General features: G+C 41.0%; 1 protein-coding gene across 2 annotated transcripts in view; it reads right to left on the bottom strand.

Annotated features, from left to right (window-relative positions):
• Nucleotides 1–23559, bottom strand: part of LOC133380025 (protoheme IX farnesyltransferase, mitochondrial) — a 163087-nt gene that overhangs the window by 61003 nt on the left and 78525 nt on the right. For both annotated transcript variants that reach the window (XM_061616472.1, XM_061616473.1), the window contains exon 5: nucleotides 11066–11136. In XM_061616472.1, the coding sequence (XP_061472456.1) occupies nucleotides 11066–11136 (71 nt within the window). The remainder of the gene's footprint in view (nucleotides 1–11065; nucleotides 11137–23559) is intronic.

The following is a 23559-nucleotide window of genomic DNA, read 5'->3' as shown; positions in this document are numbered from 1 at the left end:
CCACTGCAGGGATGGCAGGTAATACAACTGAGGGACAGGGAGGGGCTAGGCCAAGACTGTCGGAAGAAGAAAAGGAAAGACGACGCCGGGAACGTTTATGCTTTTATTGTTCAAAGCCGGGCCATGTGGCCAGAGACTGTGGACTGAAAGGGGGGAAAGCTGAGCCATCGGGAAACTAGAACACCCAGTCCACGTGCAGGCCGGTGGACTGGGGGCAGCGCTGTATAAAGGCCCCCCAACGATCCAACCTCCCTCAAAGGGGGTGTTGGTCTTGCCTATTCGGATTACAACTTCCAGAGGAGTGGTGTTTAATTCCACTGCCTTAATTGACAGTGGAGCCTCCACAAATTTTATTGATGCAAAGTTAGTCAAGCGTCATGGAATTTCCCAGTGGAAACTGGACGCTCCCCTAGCTGTGGAGACTATCGATGGGAGACCCCTGAAGTCAGGAGGGGTGACACAAGCCACGGAGGAAGTGAAACTTCAAATCCCTGGGCACGAAGAGTTCATTTTGCTATACGTGTCAGATCTCTCGAACTTTGAGGTGATTCTGGGAATGCCCTGGCTAGCAAAGCATGAACCCAAAATAAGTTGGAAGGAGGCGGTGGTGTGGTTCACCTCACAGTATTGCCAGGAGAACTGTCAACCTGAAGGAATCAAAAACACCTTAGCGGGGGCAGTGCAAGAGATCGAGCAAGTGACCCTGCCGCCAAAGTATGAAGAATTCAAAGATGTGTTTGATGAAAAAGAGGCAGAGACTTTACCCCCCCACCGCCCTTACGACTGTGCGATTGATCTCGTGCCAGGAGCCAGCATCCCATCAGGGAGAATCTACTCTCTCACAGAGAATGAGAGGGAGGCCCTGAAGGAATTCCTGGATAAAAACCTGAGGCGAGGATTCATACGCCCCTCACAATCCCCTGCTGGAGCGCCACTATTGTTTGTGAAAAAGAAGGGGGGGAACTCAGACCCTGTAACGACTATCGCGCATTGAACCAGATCACCATCCCCAACAGCTACCCGCTGCCCCTGATCTCAGAGTTGCTGGACCGACTGCGCTCTGCGCTCCAACTCACGAAGTTGGATTTGAGAGGAGCATACAATCTGATCAGAATGAAGGAGGGAGATGACCGGAAAACAGGATTCTTGACCGCTTACGGACAGTATGAATACCTGGTCATGCCGTTCGGGCTTTGTGGAAGTCCAGGAATTTTTCAAAAATTCATGAACGACGTGTTTAGAGACTTGTTGGACACGTATGTAATCTGTGATATCCTGGTGTTCTCAAAGAACCAGGAAGACCACGACCAGCATGTGAAGACGGTGTTGAAGAGACTGACAGAAAATCACCTGTATGCTAAATTAGAGAAATGTGGATTTGACCTCAAGTCTCTAGACTTCCTTGGATATCAAATCTCAGCGGAAGGCGTGGAGATGGACCCAGGGAAAGTAAGCTGCATATTGGACTGGGGCCAACCTGTCACCAAAAAGGATGTACAACGGTTTTTGGGGTTTGCCAATTATTATAGAAAGTTCATTCCAGGGTTTTCCAAATTAACAGCTTCTCTGACTGACTGTTTAAGGGGGAAGAAGAAGTTTCAATGGACAGAGAACGCCACCGAGGCCTTTGAGGAGCTGAAGAGAAGGTTTGCTACTGAGCCCATTCTGCGCTTTGCTGATCCGAACCGCCCTTTCGTAGTGGAAGCAGATGCTTCGGATTTTGCCATCGGGGGGGTCCTGCTACAATTAGACCAAGAAGGGAAGGAGCTGCACCCCTGTGCGTACTTCTCTCGGAAGTTAAAGCCTGCAGAGAAGAACTACACAGTTTGGGAGAAGGAGCTGCTGGCCATCAAGGACTCTTTTGAAAACTGGAGACAATACCTAGAGGGGACCTCTCATCGAATTGAAGTGCGCTCCGACCACAAGAATCTTGAAAGCCTCCAAACCGCCAGAAAGCTGAACCAGAGACAGATAAGATGGTCCCAGTTCTTCACTAGGTTTAACTTCAAGATTACTTACCATGCCCAAGCCAAAAACCAGAGAGCGGATGCCTTATCCAGACAGCCACAATACAAAGAAAGTGAATCCGAGGACCAGCCTCAGTACGTAATCCCGCCAGAGAAATTAACGTTGGGAGTATGCCAGCCTTCATGGGAAGAGGAACTCAAAAAGGCACAACAAGAAGATGCAGACATGCTAAAATATCAGCAGGAGACGGGACAAGGTCAAGACTCAGAAGTAACCTTTCACTGGAGAAATGGACTGTTATGGTTCAAAACAGCCAGATATGTGCCAGAAGGGGAATTAAGGCTCAGAATCCTACGCCAGTGTCACGATTCCATCACAGCGGGACACTTTGGGATTTACAAGACCATTCAGAACGTGGCCAAGGACTTCTGGTGGCCTAAAATGCGTCGGGATATTGAGAGTTATGTAAAGTCCTGCTCTGTCTGTCTGCGGACAAAAACACAAACAGGGACACCAGCAGGAATGTTACAACCGTTGCCTGTCCCACACGAACCCTGGAAGGACCTCTCCATGGATTTTATAACTGATCTACCCAAGTCCCAAGGAATGACAGCCATCTTAGTAGTGGTGGATCTACTTACCAAAATGGCACACTTTCTTCCTTGTGCAGGGGCCTTAGAGGCTAAAGAAACGGCCAAGTTATTCATAAAAGAAGTCTACCGGCTGCATGGATTGCCAAACAGCGTAGTCTCAGACCGAGGAACTCAGTTCACAGCCAAATTTTGGAGAGCAATGTGGAAACAGTTGCAGACGGAATTAAAACTCTCCTCCGCCCATCACCCCCAGACAGATGGGCAGACGGAACGCTTGAACGCCGTTTTGGAAAGATATTTACGAAGTTATGTGTCCTATCAACAGACTGACTGGGTATCATATTTGCATTTTGCAGAGTTCGCCTACAACAATTCTCTGCACTCCAGCACTCAACAAACCCTGTTCTTCGCTAATTATGGATTCCATCCTAAAGTCTTTCCAAGCAGCTCAGAAGGAATGCTGGTACCGGCAGCTGAGAACTTCCTTAAGGAATTGCAAGCGGCGCAACAGACACTGAAACAGCAGTTAAACGAAGCCAGAACGGAGTACAAGCGAGTTGCTGACCTGCACAGGAAGGAGGGGCCCCCCCTTCAACCGGGAGACCAGGTATGGCTGTCCACCCGCTTCCTCCAGATGCCGGGCAAATGTAGAAAATTACAAGACAAGAGGGTGGGTCCTTTCGAAATAGAAACTCAAATCAATCCCGTGGCGTACCGACTGAAGCTGCCTGACACGTTTAAAATACATCCTGTGTTCCATCGATCCCTCTTAACGAAAGCCACCCCTCCCAGTGAGTTACGGCCAGAGGAACCTCCCGGAGCTCCACTCCTGGTAAATGAGCAGCTTGAGTTTGAAGTTGAGGAGATCTTAGATTCCAGGATCAGACGCCACAAGCTGCAGTACTTGATTCACTGGAAAGGCTATGGGGTGGCTGACAGATCATGGGAAGATGCAGCTGATGTGCATGCTCCAGAATTGGTAAAACTTTTCCATCAACGTTTTCCCCACCGTCCCAAGCCAGACAAGGGGAGGGGGGCACAGCCTGGGAGGGGGGATGGTGTCGGAAGGCAGAGCTGGGGTCCCAATCCCGGGGAGCTGGATCCCGGAGAGTTGGGAGAAGAGTATTCGGATGGATGGCAGAGGGAAGGGGGAGGAACTTCCCCCCTTTGGAGCGAAGACGAAACAGAGGAACTGCCAGTGATAAGGTCACTTAGCAACGGGGAGCCTGACCCCTCCCTGGACATTCTCACGCCTCCCCCTCTTTCAGGCTCAGAGCAAGAGGGGGAAGAGGGAGGGCTGCTCACAGCCGAAAAGCGGGGAGGCAGTTTACCATCAGCCCCTCCCCTATCCCCCATCCTGGAATCGGAAACTTCAGAAGAGGAGGGGGTGATGCTTCCCCCCTCACCGCGCACACGCAGACAGCTGAAAAGACAGGAGAGAAGGGGGGGAAGGCGGGCAGTACCTGAGGGGCAGTTAAGGAGGAGCGAAAGATTGCGCGCCCGTTTGGCCCCTTCTTAAAGAACAGGCGGGAAGAAGTCCCTTGCTCTGTCAACTTTCTCCCAATGCCGCAGGACCTGTATCCCTGTATTGCTTCATGAGAAAACGCAGTCTTTGTTTGGACATTACCCTAATAAAACACGAATTAACTACAGCCGTTGGTCTGGTTCCTGAGTCACATCCTGGGCCTGACAGTCGTGGATACAGCTGCCAAACTACTCAACTGCCTCGGTCCTTGAGCCAGGACAACTGACTCTGTATCCACCGCCCATGTGCTGGTCCATGACTAGGGGCTATTGGATTTCACGGTCCTGCCCTGTTGCCATTCGCTGATCGCCATGGGACTTTTGGTTTGGTTTGGTTGGAAGACACCTGTGCGTGAATTTGTCTTATGTGGGGAGATTGGTGCACAACGATCAACACACAATCTTCACAGAAAAAGGCTTTGATCCAATGGCATGGATACCATGACGATTGGAAGTCTTTTATCTGCTGCAGCCTTCATCTGCCTTCACAGCTGTTGTAACATACACATTGTTATCCTCCACCTGTTCTGCCGTTGAGGACTTTCTTGGATCGTTCTTTGTCTGGTTCCTCTCCCTTGACCTTACCTCCATGGGTGACCCTGTTGGGAGTATATGACTCCCAACGGCATCACTCACAGGGTTCACTGGAACATGCAAGCCCACTCACCACTGCAAGGTGATGATCCAGTGAGGACATGCTCAGTAAGAGCCAGCTGTCAGTGTTCTAAAAGCCAGACTAACAGCTGTTTGGTTTGACTAATCAGGGGCCCATACCCACGCCAGACACTGATTCTACTTTAAACAGTCATGGCTTCCCCCAAAGAATCCTAGGAAGTGTAGTTTGTGATGGGTGCTGAGAGTTGTTAGGAGACTCCTACTCCCCTGACAGAGCTCCAGCTGCCAGAGTGGTTTAACAGTTGGCCTCTCTTCTGGGGATTGTAGCTCTCGGAGAGGAATAGGGCCTCTCCTAGTAACTATCAGTACCACAAACTACATTTCCCAGGATTCTTTGGGGGAAGCTATGACTGTCTAAAGTGAAATAAAGGTCTGGTGTAGATGTGGCGAGAGACAGCTTTGGCTTAAATTTGGGTGGGAGAAAACATGTGTTTGCTGTAGAATAAAAAGGGAAAAATGATACTGTTCACAATGTTTTCCTTTTCCTCTGTCCAGTGCCCACCTACCAATCTTTTGTCCTCCCTCCTCCCTCTCCCTTCCCCCCAGTCAGTTTCACCTATCCTAAGCATGATAGGTTGCACAGGAATAAATCCCACTGAACTCAATAAGCATGCAAATCATCAAATCTCCCCCTCACTTCCCCTCCCCCCTCCCCTCCCTACTCCAGCGCTCCCTCCCCTTTTTTCTTTTCCCTATTGGTCAGTTTCATTTATCCTAAGCATCCCACTGAATGCAACAAGCATGCAAAGAATCAAACCTGCCCTCCCCCTTTGGAGATGTAGTCCTGATTGCAGATGTTGCCACCACTCTTCATATGCTCAGAGGCACATGCTACCAAATTCTTCCAAGCTACACAGGAAGTGGATTGGACTGTGAAAGACCAACCCAAACTGTGTTTGTGTTTTTACAAATTTGTAGGGGAGTACAATATCTCATGAGGAGGTCAGGTCTCTTGCTCCCCTGATGTATTCACTATAGCTGCCCAATTTCCCCACTTTTTAAATTTGATAGAAATATATGTTGGCTATATGTACAATCTAAAACTGCAAGGTGTTTTTTTTTTTGCTTATTAGTGAATTTTCTGTGCATCCATGAGTTTTTAGTTACCCATTTGTTAACAATGTTTTTTACTGTTCAGTAGCCTGTGTAAAATTAGTAGGGCACAAAGAGCATTTCTCTGTGAGTAGGTTTCCTCAGATTTATTCCACCAATGGGTTAAATTAAGAGGGCGAAAATATACTAGAAGAGAATTAAATTTGATGAGAGTCGAATACAGCAACCCCCCTCCCCCACACAGACACAATCATGAAGATACTAAAGAATTCTTTGTACACATCCCAAACGTTTTTGGAATAACGTCCAGAATGTAAGACACCACAATGTAAGACACCTTCAAACACATTTTACCAATCTTTCTGCTATTTTGATTAACATTCAGCATAGCCATAGAAGAGTTTCAACTAGAAAAGTTCAAACAACTACTGGGCAAATATGAGGTAGAAGGCTGTAGCTCTCAAAGTACATTGTTTTGGCCAGCTGAAGAAATAATGCCAGCTAATGTCTAACTTGAAGGACTTAGGCCAACAACATCATTCAAGGTTAAGTGACACTTTAAAGAACATTAAATCAGCTGTTGACAGTTGGATAGATAGATTATTGAGTGATGCTTTGGGGTCTCCACAATGACCAGAAAGGGCAGAGAAGAGGTAAGAATTAGTATGATAAAGTTTCACGTTTGGTGAACATGGTTTTGACCAAAAGAAATCACTGTGACTTCAAAATTGTATGCTTATGGAAACTTGTGTAAATGATTATTTACCCTAAATAGCTGCTCATTTTGCCTCTGTGCTGGTGATACAGTGAAATTTGAGGGAAACATTATATGGGAAATGCAATTTTATGTGCATACTAGTGTTTCCCACAGCAAATAGGTAAACTGTGGGCAAACAAAACATATGTGTTTATACACTTGTGTTCATATCACTCTGGCCCAAACAGGATTCCTAGATAAAGGAATGCTGTATGCCTCATGGCATTTTCTGTGGGAAACACTGTTGTATATATAGAACAGGTTTCCCATGTAAAGTGTGCAGCTGATCTGAATATAGCACAGATGTGGAAAAAAGCTTTAATTTTACTTGGGGATGTGAAAGGGGGTGGAGTTGAAAGTTTACACACACAGGCCTAAGCAAACTGAAGACCAAAGAGAACGTGCACCTCTGTTTCACTGAATTTTGGCTGGGCCTAGTTTTTGGCTCACTGTGTGCTCAACAGATGTTCTCATTAGAATATTCCCCAAGATGTTTTTAAAATAAAATTAACTGAACTTAGAAATCTGTAATTAGCACCATCTTACAGAACAAATCAGAACAAGTTTACCAAAGTACTCTATTTACAATGAGAGTGAGTTTACCCCCAGGGCTTGCTTTACTATTTTGTTTCAATTTTCATGTAATTTCATCCATCACTTTTTTCCAATCCTCCAAAGATGATGGATAAAACACAGAAATAAATAGGACCAACTGTTCACAGATGCCTAAGGGAAAACATAATTTTGTTATAAATAATCCTTGGCACAAATCATGGAAACGCTATCTGAAAACTGTTTGTTGAATAGTTTATGAATACAGGCTTTAGTTTAAAGTTTGCAAATAAGGTGTAGTGCTCCCCAACCCCAACCCCCATTTAAGTTGGAATCCAATGCTTTACGAAACTGAACAGACATACAAACAGAAATCAAGGTTGCTTTAAGTTTCTGTTCAAACAGGAGCCCCAAGGGATACTGCTTTTTATTTGTATGTAAACATGGAGCAGAGAGCACGCACAAAAGATGACACATGTTTAAGAATTCTTTTTGCAAAACATCACCAGAAGTTTGATTCCTGCTTTATGATTTGTCTTAAGGGGGGGGGGGAAAGGAAGATGAACTTGCAATGATTTATACAGAATGAAAGGGTAGGTATTTTAGATATATGATGTTTAGCATGTCTCTTTCTAGGTCACCTAATGAAAAATAGCAACTACCTTGTAAATCCAATCATTTAATTATTTTCAGAAAATACAAAGGTCAGAAGTTACAGCCAAACTAGAGTTATAGCTGGACAAAATACAGAAAGACAAAAAAGGAGCTCTGTCACAAAGTATGATAAGTGGCAGTATTAGGATTTGGAGAGGGAGAGAATGCAGAGCAAAAACCTATTCCAGCAAAGGGACACTTTCCCAAGCACCTCCAGCTGTTCTCATATGAGCCTGCTTTGGCTCCTGTTTAAGAGACAAGCCAAGTGGCTGGAATGACTGACTTGCCCTTAGACACTCTGGAATACTACATCTTCCAAAGGATGTCCTCTGTTTGCACAATGGTTCTCATCTGTTGGATTGTGATTCTGTGGTAGCTTTCTTTAACAACACTCCACGGCTCCCCAGCCCCTGGGCCAGGAGGTGCAAACCCCTGCTGTGAATGGACTTTGTTAGGTGAACTACGAACTCTCTCTAAAGAGAATATGTAGTTTAGGATATGGGCACAGTAGCTTTCTTAACAGCTTATATTACCTTTTTTTCATCTCTGTTATATAGATGGAAAAAAGTAAACTTGTAGGAAAGCTACTATGCTCATTTTTGTGAAACACAGATTCTCTTTAGAGAATTCAGCAGAGACAAGTGACACAACCTTGCCCTACAAGCTGGTATAAAGAATTTGAACTGTGTTTATTACTGAAGGGAAAACTGACACCTGTAACACAAGAGCCATTATATTTTAATAAGGTCAATTCCTATTTGCCAATCAGCCTTCAAATGCTACATTTTTGTTACATTTGAGTTCTCCTCTGTATTCTTGCATTTTTATTTATAAAAAATTAGCCCTTAGTTACTGCTGCTGTATTGGATTGCACTTAACATGATTGTACCAGCATCCTGCTGTGGATGTGCAGCATACTGCAGAACTAGCAGGTCCAAAAAAAGACTAATGAGCAAGGTAGGGCAGGAATGCACTTTCTTCAAACAGATAGTAAAAACAGTTAAAGAGCTTCTAAACTCTTTAACTCCCAACTCCATTATCTGCACTTGTAGTATGACTTGTGGCCAATCTATTCTTACTCATAAGACCATGTTCAAATCTGACCCAAAAGGTTCTTCCTGTAAAGTTTAAAAGCATGCCAGTCTCCCTAATGCATTATTATTACTATCATCATAATCATTATTAGATTTCTTACCTTTACCATAAGGTTCTAGGGGAGGCTACCATAGTTTAAAAATATTAAAATCAATTAAAATTAATTACAATTTAGAGAATATATATATCAAGTGTCAAAGGCCAGGTCAAGAAGTGAGTATTCACCATCCAATGAAAACTACACAATGAAGGTGTCAGATGACCTCTGTGGAAAGAATTCCACACGATATCAGAATCTGCTAGGGAACTCGGACCATTATAATCTAATTCCCCAATTGTTAGCTTACTGTTTTATGTTGTTGTTGTCTGACTAGATTGTTATCTACCAGAAGATTTGCAAGAGTTAGCAGTCTTGCTCTTTCAACAGAAATTCAGCCATGTTTCTATTTTGCCCAAAAGCAATTTAAACAGAAAGCTTGGGTGTAGCCAGCAACACCAACCTGTTAGCACAAGTAATTCAGCAAGTGCACTGAACTTCCCCTTCTTTTTCTCTCCATGCACACCCTCCCCATCTTCTCTGGAGGATTGGGGGAACCCCCAAAACAGATTGGGAGGGTGATTGGAGGGACAAGAAGGAGAGGAAGTTTCATTGCACAAGTGGAAGGTTTTGCTCTAACGGGATGACTTTGTTGGATACAACCCCTTGTATATTTTTATTATTATCCTTTGGGAGGTAGGGTGGGATACATTTAATAAGCAAATAAGTATTATTACACCAAAATAATTTGCAATGGAATGGTATTTTTTCAGAAATGTATACAAATGTGTTAGATACTCTAGAGAGAATGTGGAGCCAGACAGTTTAGTAGAACCTTTATCATCTTTGCTGGTATTGTGAAATTAGACGACATTCTTGGAAGAATCTATTGCCTTGCCTTAGGGACAATATAGGATAAGAGGTCCTGTTAATCTGCAATTATTCCATGAGGTTATGTGAACCCCAATGAACAGACTTTGGTAGCTAGTCTGCTGATTACAGGTAGAATATTAATGGTCAAATATTGGAAGCAAAACCAGTTGGTAACAATAGAAATGTGGAAGTATAACAACTTGAATGTTATCCTAATGTAGAAGCTGACTTGTATAAAAATCTTTGGGATAGAAATATCAATTTTAGTAAACTATTACAGAGCTATGAGGTTCCTTCATTAGATATTGAAACTTAACTATGCTGTTTGACAGGAAGTACTGGATTTCTACTTGGTTTTATTTTTCTTTTGCGTATGCGATTTTTAAAATGTAATTTTAAAAAATTAACAGAGGAATTCATTTATTGTTTTTTTTAAACGTCTGACCTTCAGAGCTGGGTTTCAATTTAAATACAAAAATGTTCATCATGAATGAGAATTTTACATTTATATATTTTATAAAAATAAAACCAAATTCTGCATCCAGGAAACATGGCTTCTTTATCTGAAACAGATTAAACAAGCCAGAAAAGAACATACACATTGTCCATGTAATTTATTCTGATTGCAGTGTGGATTTTGGAATTTTTGTCATGAAGTGTGGTGGTGGACGAATATTATAAATATGAAGCTGCCCTGCAAAGGGTAGCAAGCCATTTGCAGTCATTCATTCTCCACGTGGAGGTAGCAATGGTGGACAAGTGACTAAACCCTTGACATTTATCAAACTCACAAGTTCCATCCTGTCCCTTTGATTCAAAGGAAAATCAGATAAAGGCTACATGGACCTTTAAAGACTTCAGAATTGTTGCTGTCCTTTTTAAAGAATACTTGTGGGAGATCCATAACAATTTTCTTGGCAGTTAACAGGACACAGCTAGGAGCAGCCACTTGCTTCTAAATCTGTGGTACATGGCTTACAGTTGTCTAAGAGATTATACAGGAACACCTGGAAACTTGCCGTTCTTAAGTTCTACATCTATAAAGACTCTTACACAATATCTGCTGAATATGACAAGAGGGCAAGCCAATATGTTTTCCATGTGGCATTATAAGCTTTTAGAATCTTCAAAGCACAAAAAATAGTGTTTCTTTCCAGGTTTTTTGTTCTTTAAGTTGACATATTTGCTTATCTAAACACAAGAAAAGGCAGTAAGCTGGGAAATATATAAAAAGAACAATGAAATTCATTACTCATTTTAGAGAGCAGGTGTTTGCAGCCTTACCTGATCTGTCCTCGCACCAGGGGTCTGTTTTTTGTTCTGTTCATATTGGAGTCAAATGGAACCTCAAAGAACTACAAAAAGAGAGAGAAGAAAGATGACTTTAAGGGATGCCAGAGACCATCTGAACTGAAGAACAGACTGACTGTTTTTGCAGGTGCTTTGGCCTCCATTTCAGAAGATTCCAAAGCGCAACTGAAACAGCAAATTTACATTGACTTTGAAAGCAGTCTACATCAAAATGTTTGGCATTTCCTTAAAAGGAGAGAAAAAAAACCCACCCATAGGACAAAAATAATTTAAATGAGTCCTAAGTTTGCAAGCCTTTGTAGATGTATGTGTATTATGAAAATAATCTTTTTCTTTCTGTCCCCAATTTTTTAAAAATTTGTTGTAAAACAAGCCTTGCTAATCACATGCTCTTAGTTTTAAAGATTAATGTTGTAAATGTTTTCAAGATCACCCAACTTTGGAAACCCATGGCCTACTGTAGAATCGATCAGTTCTGACAATTGCTACGGCACCTGCATGCCGCAGAGTGCACTCACAACATGTGGAGTGTTTTTTTTTTTAACATGGCAGCTCAACAGAACTTTAGACAAAACTGTGTGACGTGTTTTGTTGTACTGTGAGCTCCTCCAAAGCCACACCTTTAAAGCAACACACAGTGCTACAGAGACTAGTGCTTTATTTAAACATGTAAATTACACAGGCGTAATCAGCAACACGATCAATAACTCAGGAATTGGCAAGCTTCAAAGAACAGCAATATCCTTTCACGAAATTAAGTATTTAGATGAGCTTCTAAACTGTAGTTCTGTTATGACCTTGTGACCAACTCCAGTAATAGAGAGGATCTAAAGCAAGATGTAGAATCAACATCATCTGATGCCTGAAAACAACAGAAAGCAGAGTCTGCTTTCACAGTAGGCAGGTGTCAACAGCTGCTAACAGCAGCAAATAATACAGCGGTATCAGCTACTCTCTGCCATCAAGCACCTTTTCCCCCCAATGCGCAATGCATAATCTTTTAAAATGTGTTGACTGAGACAGCAGGGCAAGTGGGTGCAGCATCAGCAGCATTAATGTGCGGCTGCCAGACGGGGACAATAGGCAAGGGAAAAAAGGCAGGGTCTAGACATGCATTGGCAGTAAAGGGAAGTTCAAAATGTCTCAACTCACTCCTGGTTGAAGGAAGTAACTTTGCAATGAACGGAATGGTACCTAGCATTTCACAATACTACTGCTTGGAAATAAAGTAGGAAATATCACTCTCGCCAACAAACAACATTCCATTTTAAGGGAAGCATAATATAATATGTCAAGTCATCTGTATACTTAAAAAAATGTTGTTGTTTTAAAGTACAGTTGATGTTCAAAATCTGTGCAGGCAATTCACTGAATATTTATGCTGGTATAGTTTTACTGAATAATCAATGAGATCTCACCAAGTAAAATAATAAAAGTTACCTCCTTAGTCAATTGTGCCTTGTTACCCCCCCCAGCCCTCCACACCATTTGTTCAATTGCCAAAACTCTTTTGCTTCCACATTTAGTGACTTTTGTTTCATCAGTGACGGCAAAATTATGGAATATTTTCTAGTCTAGCAAAAAACAAAGATTTACCCACATAACTGTATACCATAAATGTAATGAAAGGAGTTATCCATGTTTAGAATCCAAAGTTGTTAAAAGCAAAAAAAAAGAAAAGAAATCAGCACACTTTCTTGTTGGGGTAGACTAGACAACAGAGTCGTAGAAGGACTTTGAAATAGACAAATGTGCTGGGCTCCTGCTGGGAGGAAGGGCGGGATATAAATCAAATAATAAATAAATAAATAAATGTCTTTACTTTCTGTCAAAATATATTAAATTCATGCATGGTGCACACTTTTATTAAATTTTCTCTAAAGATGCATAGCATTAATAGTTTCTATTGTACTAATAAATACTTTTTATCCTAAAAGTATAAATAAGCATATATTCCTGGCCCCTACTGGAAAACTCTCTCAGCTAATCTGAACATTGTTGATGAGCATTAAGGGAAAACTCCCATATCTCTGTATACTGGGACATGTGGCTTGTTCAGTTTTCAGATTTATGTTCCATGCTGCCGCTGTACATCCCCTGTTCCCCCAAACCAAGGCTGGTTCAAGTGTGTAAAAGGATAACTTGCATAACATTGCATTTAATCGTATATCTAGAATCTATTTTATTTATTACATTATATACCGTCTTTCTTTCATCAAAAAACTAAAGGCAGGGTAAACGTGGTTCTCACATGATCACCCATCCATGCACTGACCAGACCCAGACCTGCAGTTTCAGCATATACATCATAACGTATTCTGGGACTCAACTGGCTCTCTGCTGGAATGCGTTCTGCTTTTATGAAATAACTTTCATGTCACAGTTTTGCAAAATAAGACCTATAAACATTCAGTTTTTTAGACTTAAGTAGTCAGGGTATTTTTCTGTGTATTTTGGAAGTATCTAAAATAGTGGTACAAGCCCTGGCAAGCCGCTGAGGTAGGAGTCAGCAAGAGCTCAGCATCTTTCATATTTATTAAATACGTGGCCAACTATAGCTTGCAAGCAACTCCTAGGAAAGGTAAAAAGGTGAACAAATATAAAATTAGAAACAGCCATTTCTAGTGCCCATGTTGGTTAGGGCAGAACAGAAGTAATGTTGGTTAGGGCAGAACAGAACAGAATATTTGTCCATCTAGAGTGGAATAGTCAGGATCCAGCTGAAGATGGCAGAAGAAAAAACAAGTAGTTGGGAGGAGAAGAAAAGGATTAGGTGCAACAAGAACCAGCTACCCTGTAGTTTTGATGTATACGAAGATTTAGGAAATTTTATTAAAGTCTGGTTGCAGATATGCACGTTTCACAATATTGCACAATATAAACTGCAATACCTAGTGCAGATATTAAGAGGAACATATTCTTCTTAATGTTGGGTTCCCAAAGTGTGGTCCCGAACTTTGTTCAAATAGTCTGTGGCGGCAACTTTGCAAAGCGGCATACCTATGTTTGTGAGAATACGTGTTTGAAGAAAGGCAGGGACAGCAGCTGCTCCGTTGTTCTTAGAACCTGGAGGTCTACCCAGAAGGTGTGTGGGGTGGACCAAAAGTGATGAGTAGGGGTGGAGGAGGCTCTTCTTCCTCAAACAAATAAAGCCATGACTGGCAGCAAGGCAGAGGAAAGTCCCAAGGGGGGGGGGAAGGCTGACAAGGCTCTTGTAAAGAGTGGAGAGTCAATAGGTGGGCAGAAGAATGATGAAAGCTGAATCTGATCTAAGACTCAAGCTGATAAATATTAAACAAAGTTCTCTGATGTTTGGTGTAACACACCAGGCATGCCCATTCCATTAAAATATTCATACTGGTTTTTAAATTGTATTTTATTGCTTCTTTTATTACTTATTGTACTGAAATTTGAACTCCATATAAATTAAAAAAATACTTTAGCATCTAGCCCAGTGCATTACAACAGCTAAAAAACTGGCAGAAAAATCATTAAGTGGTCCATGAAGACCCTCAACAATGCTGATGTGGTCTGGTGGGGTGAGGAGTTTGGGAACCACTGATATATTCCTTGGGACCTTTTAATGCCAGTGTTAACATTTTCTCTAGCTGAATTGCAAACCTGAAGTAGCAGATACAGAGACAGGTCTATATGGACGCATTAACTCTAGTTCTTGACTTTTTTCCTTGCTTAAAATTATAAATGTACCATTCTTTTAATATAATTTTTTAATAAATAGATTGTGTTTCTATTGAGAAAAATAGTAAACACAAGCACTTTAGATGCAAAGATATGTCAGCAAGACACTAGTTGCCATATTTTCCACATTTCCCCCAGATGTTTGGGGGTGGGGAATCTCATTTCCCTTAAAAATGTATCTCAAATACCATTCATCTGTAGATCCAGGAAGGGGGTAAGACTCAGTTTTAGATTATCTCATTACAGCCTGAAGAGTTTTGCTTGTTTTAGCAAACAACAAATTCAGTAAGAAGAAACCTGGATAAATAAATATTTTAGCTGCTCACAAGAGGCCATTTCCTCAGGAAGTATGAATGCATCACTTCATTTGGCTGAAACAGAATATTGTCTTCCCTACATTTTTGGCAATCTACACATCAGGAGGACAGGCACCGGGTAAATCTACAGCCACAGAACACCACCAAGTGACATAACTTGGCAGCAATTTTGAGACCATGTACAACATTTTAAATCAGTAGAAATAAATATTTAAAACATGATGCTGAGAAAAACCACATTAAATAGGACTTTGTGGTTGATTTCTGTTACAGATCATTCCCTTTACATAGCTTTCATCAAACTGACAAAGTAATTACATTCTGTGGTCCTCAAAGTGTGGGATCAACTGTCATATTACTGTTTAGAGTTATGTACAATCATATGTTTCTCATCAGTTCTCTTTGCACTGGCCTTCACTTGTTATGTTTACCAAAGCATTAAGACTATTTGAAAGTTTCAAATTTCACCATACAAATACAAAATTGATGTTTGAGTATCAAGCAGCTTTAGATAACAGGCTAAAAAGTCCTCTAGTTCAGTGGCCATCAACAGGTGAGTCATGACTCACAACTGGGCCACAGATCAAGCTAAGGTGGGTCACAAAAGCATAAATAACTACCTCCATTTTCTCTTTTTGCTGCTGTTCTTTGATTGAAAGTTGCTTTGAAAAGTTCTGAGAGGAGAAGACATATAAATACATTAAATACTGAAAGAAGGGGGGAGAGAACAGCTATTGTAAACAAATGGATCCCATGTTGCAGGCTAAGGTTTAAAGGCTGAAGATTACTGCCCTAGTTGATAGAGAACTTGCCTCCTTTTCTGTAAATAAATTATTAAGCATGTAAACTGTAAGTGTGCATGCAGCAGATGAGTGTTTTGTGACATTTATAATTTTTACTGCAAGAAATGATATCAATAGTGTCTTTACAAAACCCTGAAAAAATGGTTTTCTATGCATTTTAAAAATGATTTTTTCCTACTACTATAGAATGCTCTTACTACTATCCAGCTACAAGGTAGCTGTGGGAATGTGATTATCTAACATAAAGTGATGCAGTAAGAAGTTGTTTAGTTCCTGTATTAGGTAGCTGTTGAGACAAAATAAGTAGGAAAAACTCACTTGATAATTGAATGTTGCCTGTTTAATAGAAGTTTTGGTTTCAGAGCTAAATCACGTCTGCTAGGCAACTACCAATAAGGCACATCATTAAGACTGTGCAGGCAACAGAAGAGAGAAAGGGGAGCTACTTAAAGCATATCCATGCAGGAAAAGAAGAGTGGAAGCTGCATATAAATTGTGCACGTGTCAACTATGTACACGCTAGCTTCCTTGTACATATACACTGAATGAACATGTTATGAAATACATGCTTGTGTAATTGTCCGAAGCATGATACATATATGTTACATTTTCCCTATATAAGTGAAACTGCACACAGAAAGGAAGGATAAAGCTGGTGTGACTGTCTTTGATGTCTATTCCCAGAAGACTCCAAGCATAAACTAGTGATAATGCAAATTCACAGGGAAGCTGATAAATTTACTTGGAACAGCCCAAGGTCACCAAAGATGTTCATTCAGTATATTGCAATCATTCTTTTCCAAGTATCTAAAGAGCCAAAGTTCCCTACTACTTATTCCTGATTTCTGGCTAACTTAATAAATCTTTTTAAATGACATAATCTTTTGTGAACAACAGTTGGTTTCACAAAAGCTTGCACCACAATACAGTAGGGCCCCACTCATATGGCGGGTTACGTTCCGGACCCCTGCTGAAAAGCAAAAACTACTGAAAAGTGGAACTCGTTGAATAGAATGGCGCGTGACACTCGAAAACCGCCGTAAAAGTGGAACAAGTGCCATATGAGTGGGGCTTTAGTCTGAGACTGCCGCATTAGCGAATGCCGTGAAGCAAAGCATCGTAAAGCGGGGCCCTACTGTAAATGTGTTAGGCTTTAAAGTGCAACATGCCTTGGTTTTGGTGCAACATGGCCATCCCTCTAGAATTTAAAGATGATTCCTATAAAGTGGCATGATAGTGATACAGTGAAAATACAATAAGAAAACTCACAGAACATGAGTAAACATCTCTACTGAAGTATTATGATGTCTAGAGATTATTTAAAAATAGAATTTTACCAGTAAATTTTCCTTGGATTAATTAAAAAACCCTGAGATAAAAGAATAATATTTATTTTTTAAATGTATACCCCACCTTTCTATGGGAAAATCCTTCAGAATAAATGGGACAAAGACAGCATGCAAAAATACCAAACTAAATACTTCACCTAATCCGCTAAAACCTTGCAAAAGCAAAAACACCAGTCAACAGGAATGAACAAACAACATCTTATGGAGTAACATTTTAAAATTAGGGCAGTAATCCAGTCAGATCAAATCAGATAATAATTCTTCTTTATTAAAAGACAAATATAGTTCACCTCAATGCATATGTTCTCAATTCACTATGACAGGGGCATGGAAAAATTCTTGAACAATGCCTCATTTGCAATACCTTTCTTTCAGTTTGAAGAAAGATTGAGCAGCTAGGGTTAGAATGCTCACAGAGTTTGAAAGCCATTTTTGATGCAAACTCAGTCAGGCTGGAATCTCAGCTTTGATGAGAAAACACTTTGCAGGAATGGATGGTAAAACAGGCCATAGAAAAGCTTTACTGCAAAGGTCAGCAACGCAGTGCCTGTTGGTCAGATATGTGTTCCTGGGGGGATGCTCTGGGATGGAGCCCCCTTACTTTTTTTGCAGCGCCTCCCTGCTGGCCCCCTCCTGGAGTCCCTCTGTCTGTCTCTACAGCCAATCACTACAGCTAATCAGCAGTCAGTATGAATCTCCTTGCATGCTAATTGGCTCCCACCATCTATTGTTGTGGGGAGGAGAGAAACACGAGAAGGGAGAGAGTCAACAGGAGTTAAGAGAGGGAGGTTTACTGAGAAGAGGGAGGACAACCAAGCCTGATTTAAGAAGGGGTTTGCATCAGAATCTTACTAAAATGAAGGGCGTTCAAACAGTCCCATGCAGACCCATAGCAGCCAATGTGGATGGTAGGTGAAGACAGTCACACTGGGGAGGGGGGAGGATGGGTCTCAGAATGAGGCAAAGCAGCGTTTTCTCACAGAGAAGAGGGTGAAGGAAGGAAGGCTGAAAGAAAGAAGACTGCTTGTAAAATACAAGATGCATTGCTTGTAAAGCATTTTTTCCTCCCTTAGTGGTGCTTTTTGCAGGTCGTCTGGGAGAAAGTGGAGGGAGAGAGATAAAGGGCTAAGAAGAGTAGGGATATTTTACAGACATCACTGCATGAGACAGAACTTCTTTTCACAGCTGAACTACAAAAAGTAGGTTTCTTCCCCTTGTAAAATACAGGCTGTCTCATTCTTAAGCCCTTTACTCTGTCTTCCCCCACCCTCCCCGAGACACACACACACACACACACACACTCTCTCCCTCCTCCTCCTCCTCCACTTTCTCTCAGACAATCTGCAAAAAGCACTGGTTTGTCAGCAATTCCTCTTGTATTTTACAGGCAGCCTTCCTTCTCCTTTTCTTTAGTCTTCCTTTGCCCTCTTCTTTGTGAGGAAATGCCATCTCACCTCACTCTCCACCTACTCTTCTTAGTTCTCTTTCTCTCCCCATGCACCCTCCATTTCGACTGCAGTGAGTCTGTGCAAGCAGAAAGAAACACTTGTCAAGCAATGCCCCTTGTTTTTTACAGGCATTATGTGCAAGAAGAAGTCCTTCTCCCAGCTGATATGCAAAAAGCCAAGTGAAGAAACCTGCTTTTTGCAGGTTAGCTGTGAGAGGTACCTTTCTTACAGGTGCAATGCCTGCAAAATACTGGCTTCTTTATTTATTTATTACATTTATATACCGCCCCATAGCCAAAGCTCTCTGGGTGGTTTGTCCTCACTCCCCATGGGGAGGGAAGAAACAACCACTTTATTAGCTCTGTGTTTGGTGCTTTGGGAAGCGCCAAGCACAGGGCTACAAATGCCCCATGTGCAGCAATTTCCAACCACCTGATTGCCAGCAGGATGTTGTGGCTTGGGAACCCTCTGCAAGGGGTTTTGATAAGTGGGTTGGATAATGATGTCATGTGATTAACAGGTGGGTGCCCCCAGTCACATGTTAAATTTGGCCTGTGAGGCCAATCTTGATGACTCACGAAGGGACCCTGGACTTCTAAATTTGCCACTACACTACTGCTGTTGGTGCATATGCACCCATAAAGGCCTTCCCTGACATCCACAGGAACCTCTTCCTCTGCTGCCACTGAAATTAAACTTAAGAAGCATTCAATTGCAGCCAACAGAATAGGTGATGGTGTGTGCTTGTTTATAGTTTGTGTGATGCCCATGGCAGTTTCTCTGGCTTACAAATGTGCCCATGAGCCCAAAAACAATGATCCCTGCTTTATTGAAACACTATGTAGAATATTTTTGTTTTCTGAAACAGAAACCATGCATTTTGGAAATTCTGCTTCATTACCTAGTTTGACAAAGTATCCACTTACTGTTTATCTTATTATTAAATTTGTGGATCAGAGTGTTTTATATTATAATTTTTGATTGATGTTGGACAACTATTAAAATCTGTTATAAAATTTACCTAAATTTACCAATAATTAAAAAAATGCAACCTTTATTCACTGTGGCTATTTTAGTGTTTAAAAAGAGGATTTCTAAAATAATTATATTATGGTTTAAAATGACAAGATTGTAAAACCAGAATCCTTGGGATTAAATCAAATTATTCTCAATGGATCTCGCTCTACTCTCTCTATTTCATAGAACAGAAGCATTCTATTTCTTTGAAATGGCACCACCCGCCACAAGAGGTAGCCCCGGGGGAACCCCAAGGTTTGCAGAAGTATTTATGTATTTATTAGATTTCTTACCAGCCTTGTACTGTAAAGTCGCAGGAAGGGACAATAAAATATACAATTATAACACAAATAAAACAGTTACAATCATAAAACAACAAAATTATAAACACAATTTTAAAATCCATATATAGAAACAATGAGAGCCAATGTGGCATAGTGGTTAGAGTGTTGGACTACAACCTAGGAGACCAGGGTTCAAATCCCCACACAGCCATGAAGCTGACTGGGTGACCTTGGGCCAGTCACTGCCTCTCAGCCTCAGAGGAAGGCAATAGTTAAACCACCTCTGAATACTGCTTACCATCAAAATCCTATTGATAGAGTTGCCATAAGTCAGAATCGACTTGAAGGCAGTCCATTTCCATTTCATATTGAAACAATACAAACATATAAAACAGGCAAATATTTACTACAAATACAGACAGAAGTATTTTTTTAAGAAAAGAACAAACCCTAAAAGCAGGGGGAGGGGGGGAAGCCCAAAACAGCTGAGTGAGGACTGAATATACGCAGTGGCCATGAAATGCTGACTCTCTATTTGGGGTTGGGGAAGACTCAGAAAACTGGGTGGGAAAGAGAATATTCGGTGGAATATCAAGGAGGATGGTGCCATGACCGAGTGGAACAGCAAACATGAACATTCCATATTGCAACATTTGTTGCAGGTCCCACTGGGGTTCTAAAAATAGCAGAATGCTACAGTGTGGCTTTATTGTTCCTGTCTACCATTAACAGTCAATGCTTTCTTCTACCAGAGAGCAGAGCCAGAACAAGTCTAGAAACATCCCACACAATTTCAACAAAGGAAAGGCATTTGAGTCTTTGGGGAGTAAGGATGGGGGAGGAGATTTTTTGATTTCAGAAAGGGCATATAGCACCTGCCTGTCTTGAAGATGTGAACATGAAGCAGAACAAATGGGATTAGAAGCTGTTCTTTTGGAATCTTACAGGCAGCTAAAAAAATGTTTTGCTCCGTGAATCCTGTTTGCTGCTTACAGATCACTTTATAGTTTTCCATATCAAATTAGTGTCCAATTAAAAACAAGATCAAACTGTGCTATACTGTAACACACATTGCTAACTTTGTACGTAGTGCACGCTCGTTCATTTGAACTATAAAGTCACATTGTGAAGATAGTATCTCCTACAAAAAGTGTTGATACTGTCAGTCCAGAAGGAAATGCTCCCATGTAGGGAGCACTGAAAAATTCACAGACTTTAATTAACACATTTTCTGTCCCAGAAGCATAATGGTATTCATTGTGGTCTCAGCTTTTATAAAATTCAAGGGATTACATCCAGCTATTTTGCCAACAGTAAGATCAGAAACAATGAGAGTCTAGAATTCCTAACACACAACTCAATGCATAATGTGACTTTGCTGTTGCCCCATCTTTCTTTATTACCCTAAAATGTCTTTCAAGGCCTCAGGTCCACAATAAGGAATATGAATTAATTTCTATAACATAACCTCCAATAATGAGCAACAATAAGAATAGCAACAACTCTACGTAAAGTCGGATGACGCAGATCAATCTACAAAAGAGAAGGAATAAATGAATATGCATTTATTCTCCTGAAAGGCAAATAGAGCCCTGTTCCGGTCTCCACCTCTATGGTCTATAAGATGTACTTCAAACATTTTGATTGCATGGGGCAGCAGGAAATGAAATACATAAAACAAACCTGCATGCAAACGTATCTAACTGCTTTAAATAGAGTGGCTGACTTTACAAGTGAATGCATCTGTGTACCAATGCCATATTTTTCACCCTAAATTCCGCATTCTACAACAGCTCTGGAGATTTTTTTCCCTCTGAAATATACGGGTCAAAGCAGTTCACTGGAACTGGCCAAGTAGGCAGATTCAATCAATTCAGACCCCATCTGTTTATCAATCTCTGCTTTCACCATGCAGCAGCATCTTGCAACTATCAGATCTATAGCAAGTCATAAGGAAGACAGACAAGTTGAACTCTGAAATGTCAAAGTGATATGGCTTGAATTCAATAGGGCCTTCCAATTAATGCTCATGACAGAAACAAAACAGGGACTGTCCAGAAAGCATGCTACACTTAAAACTCCTTTTAACTCCACCAACACAATGAAATTTGCACAGCTCCCTAATCCAAAGTGACACATATCCAGTGAACATAGCCCAATATAAAGCCTGCAATGTATAAATATTAATTAGAGGTAAAGGATGCTTTTTAAATAACATAAAAGTATACTGAAAATGAATAAAACTTTTTTAGATTTTCTAAACCATGCAAAGATGGAATAGAAAAGGAAAAGATTAAGTCAAGTGGGAGGCTATGTAAAGATAAGGAAATGTACCTATTGGCACTAGGTACCAACATGTTAAATTATTGCTTCTCCAGCACAAACACAGGAATGTGACAAAACATTTTTGCAAATACCACATTTTTCCCATGTCACAAAATGTCAAGCTTTGCTGCACTCTCACCTCGCCAATGTGTGACTTATTAATGACCTCACAGATGCTCAATAAGATGGAAAGTGAAAGAATCACAGTTGTGCCATGTTCATATATATTTGTGACATTTACATAAACTGTGATTACAGGATTAATACATCTATTAGGATAACCTACAGATTAATTTAATGTATGCTGGGGGAAAGGGAAACAGTTTTCAATTAATGAGACAAACATCACCCAGTTTTCTTTCTAAATAAGGGGCATTTTGGAAGATGTAAAGGCACAGAGAGCACAAGTGGTTAATCTTGTACCCAATTTAACTCAAATGGCAAATCTATGTTTCTGGGAAAACATGGGATTGAATCCAGTGTTAGTCATAGAGAAGAGTGGCAGATTAACCTCTGCCAGATGGGTGTCTAACAAATCTCATAAATAAATAAATAAGACCCATTGAAATGAATGAACATGATTAACATAAATCCATTCATTTCAATGTGTCTAGTCCAAATAGAATTAGTTGCAGACAACCCATATTTTCCCCAATATTTATACTGAAATATAGAGTGCATTGTGGGTGGTGGTTACAGGAGTGTCATGGGCAACTAATGGAAGTCCCTGCCATCACCCTGATGAGCTACACAGTTCCCTATTATGCATAATTTCAAAGCCTGTAAAATATATATTTCACTTTTTAAAATAAATACATATAAAAGACAGTGTAAATCTAATCAACATAAGATAGGACAACAAGATGGGTGATCCACCCTATTCCCAGGTCTCTGGGCCCTCCCTCATCTTCTTCAATTGAGGAAAAAGTCAGGGATGCTTATTTCTTCTCTGGGAAGCATCAGAATGGCATGCGGGGTATTTTCAATGTAATATTGCGGAATGTGAAAAATCCACGCTGGCTATAGTATACAGCAACTCTCATGGTTGTATAACAACTAATATCAGCCTACCTAAACTTCCAACACTGAAAAATGGGAGCTACATTCAAAGGCATCCTTTATTCCTCCTACATATCTGGAGGGAGGTAGCTGACCACAAAGGAACAATAAAAATATATAAAACTTTCCTGCCTTCAACATCTATGGCAATTCATACTCCATGTGG

Source organism: Rhineura floridana, chromosome 3, assembly GCF_030035675.1.
Source record: "Rhineura floridana isolate rRhiFlo1 chromosome 3, rRhiFlo1.hap2, whole genome shotgun sequence".
NCBI lineage: Eukaryota > Metazoa > Chordata > Lepidosauria > Squamata > Rhineuridae > Rhineura > Rhineura floridana.
Note: the sequence above shows the minus strand (reverse complement) of the source record. Positions and strands in the feature narration are given on the sequence as shown.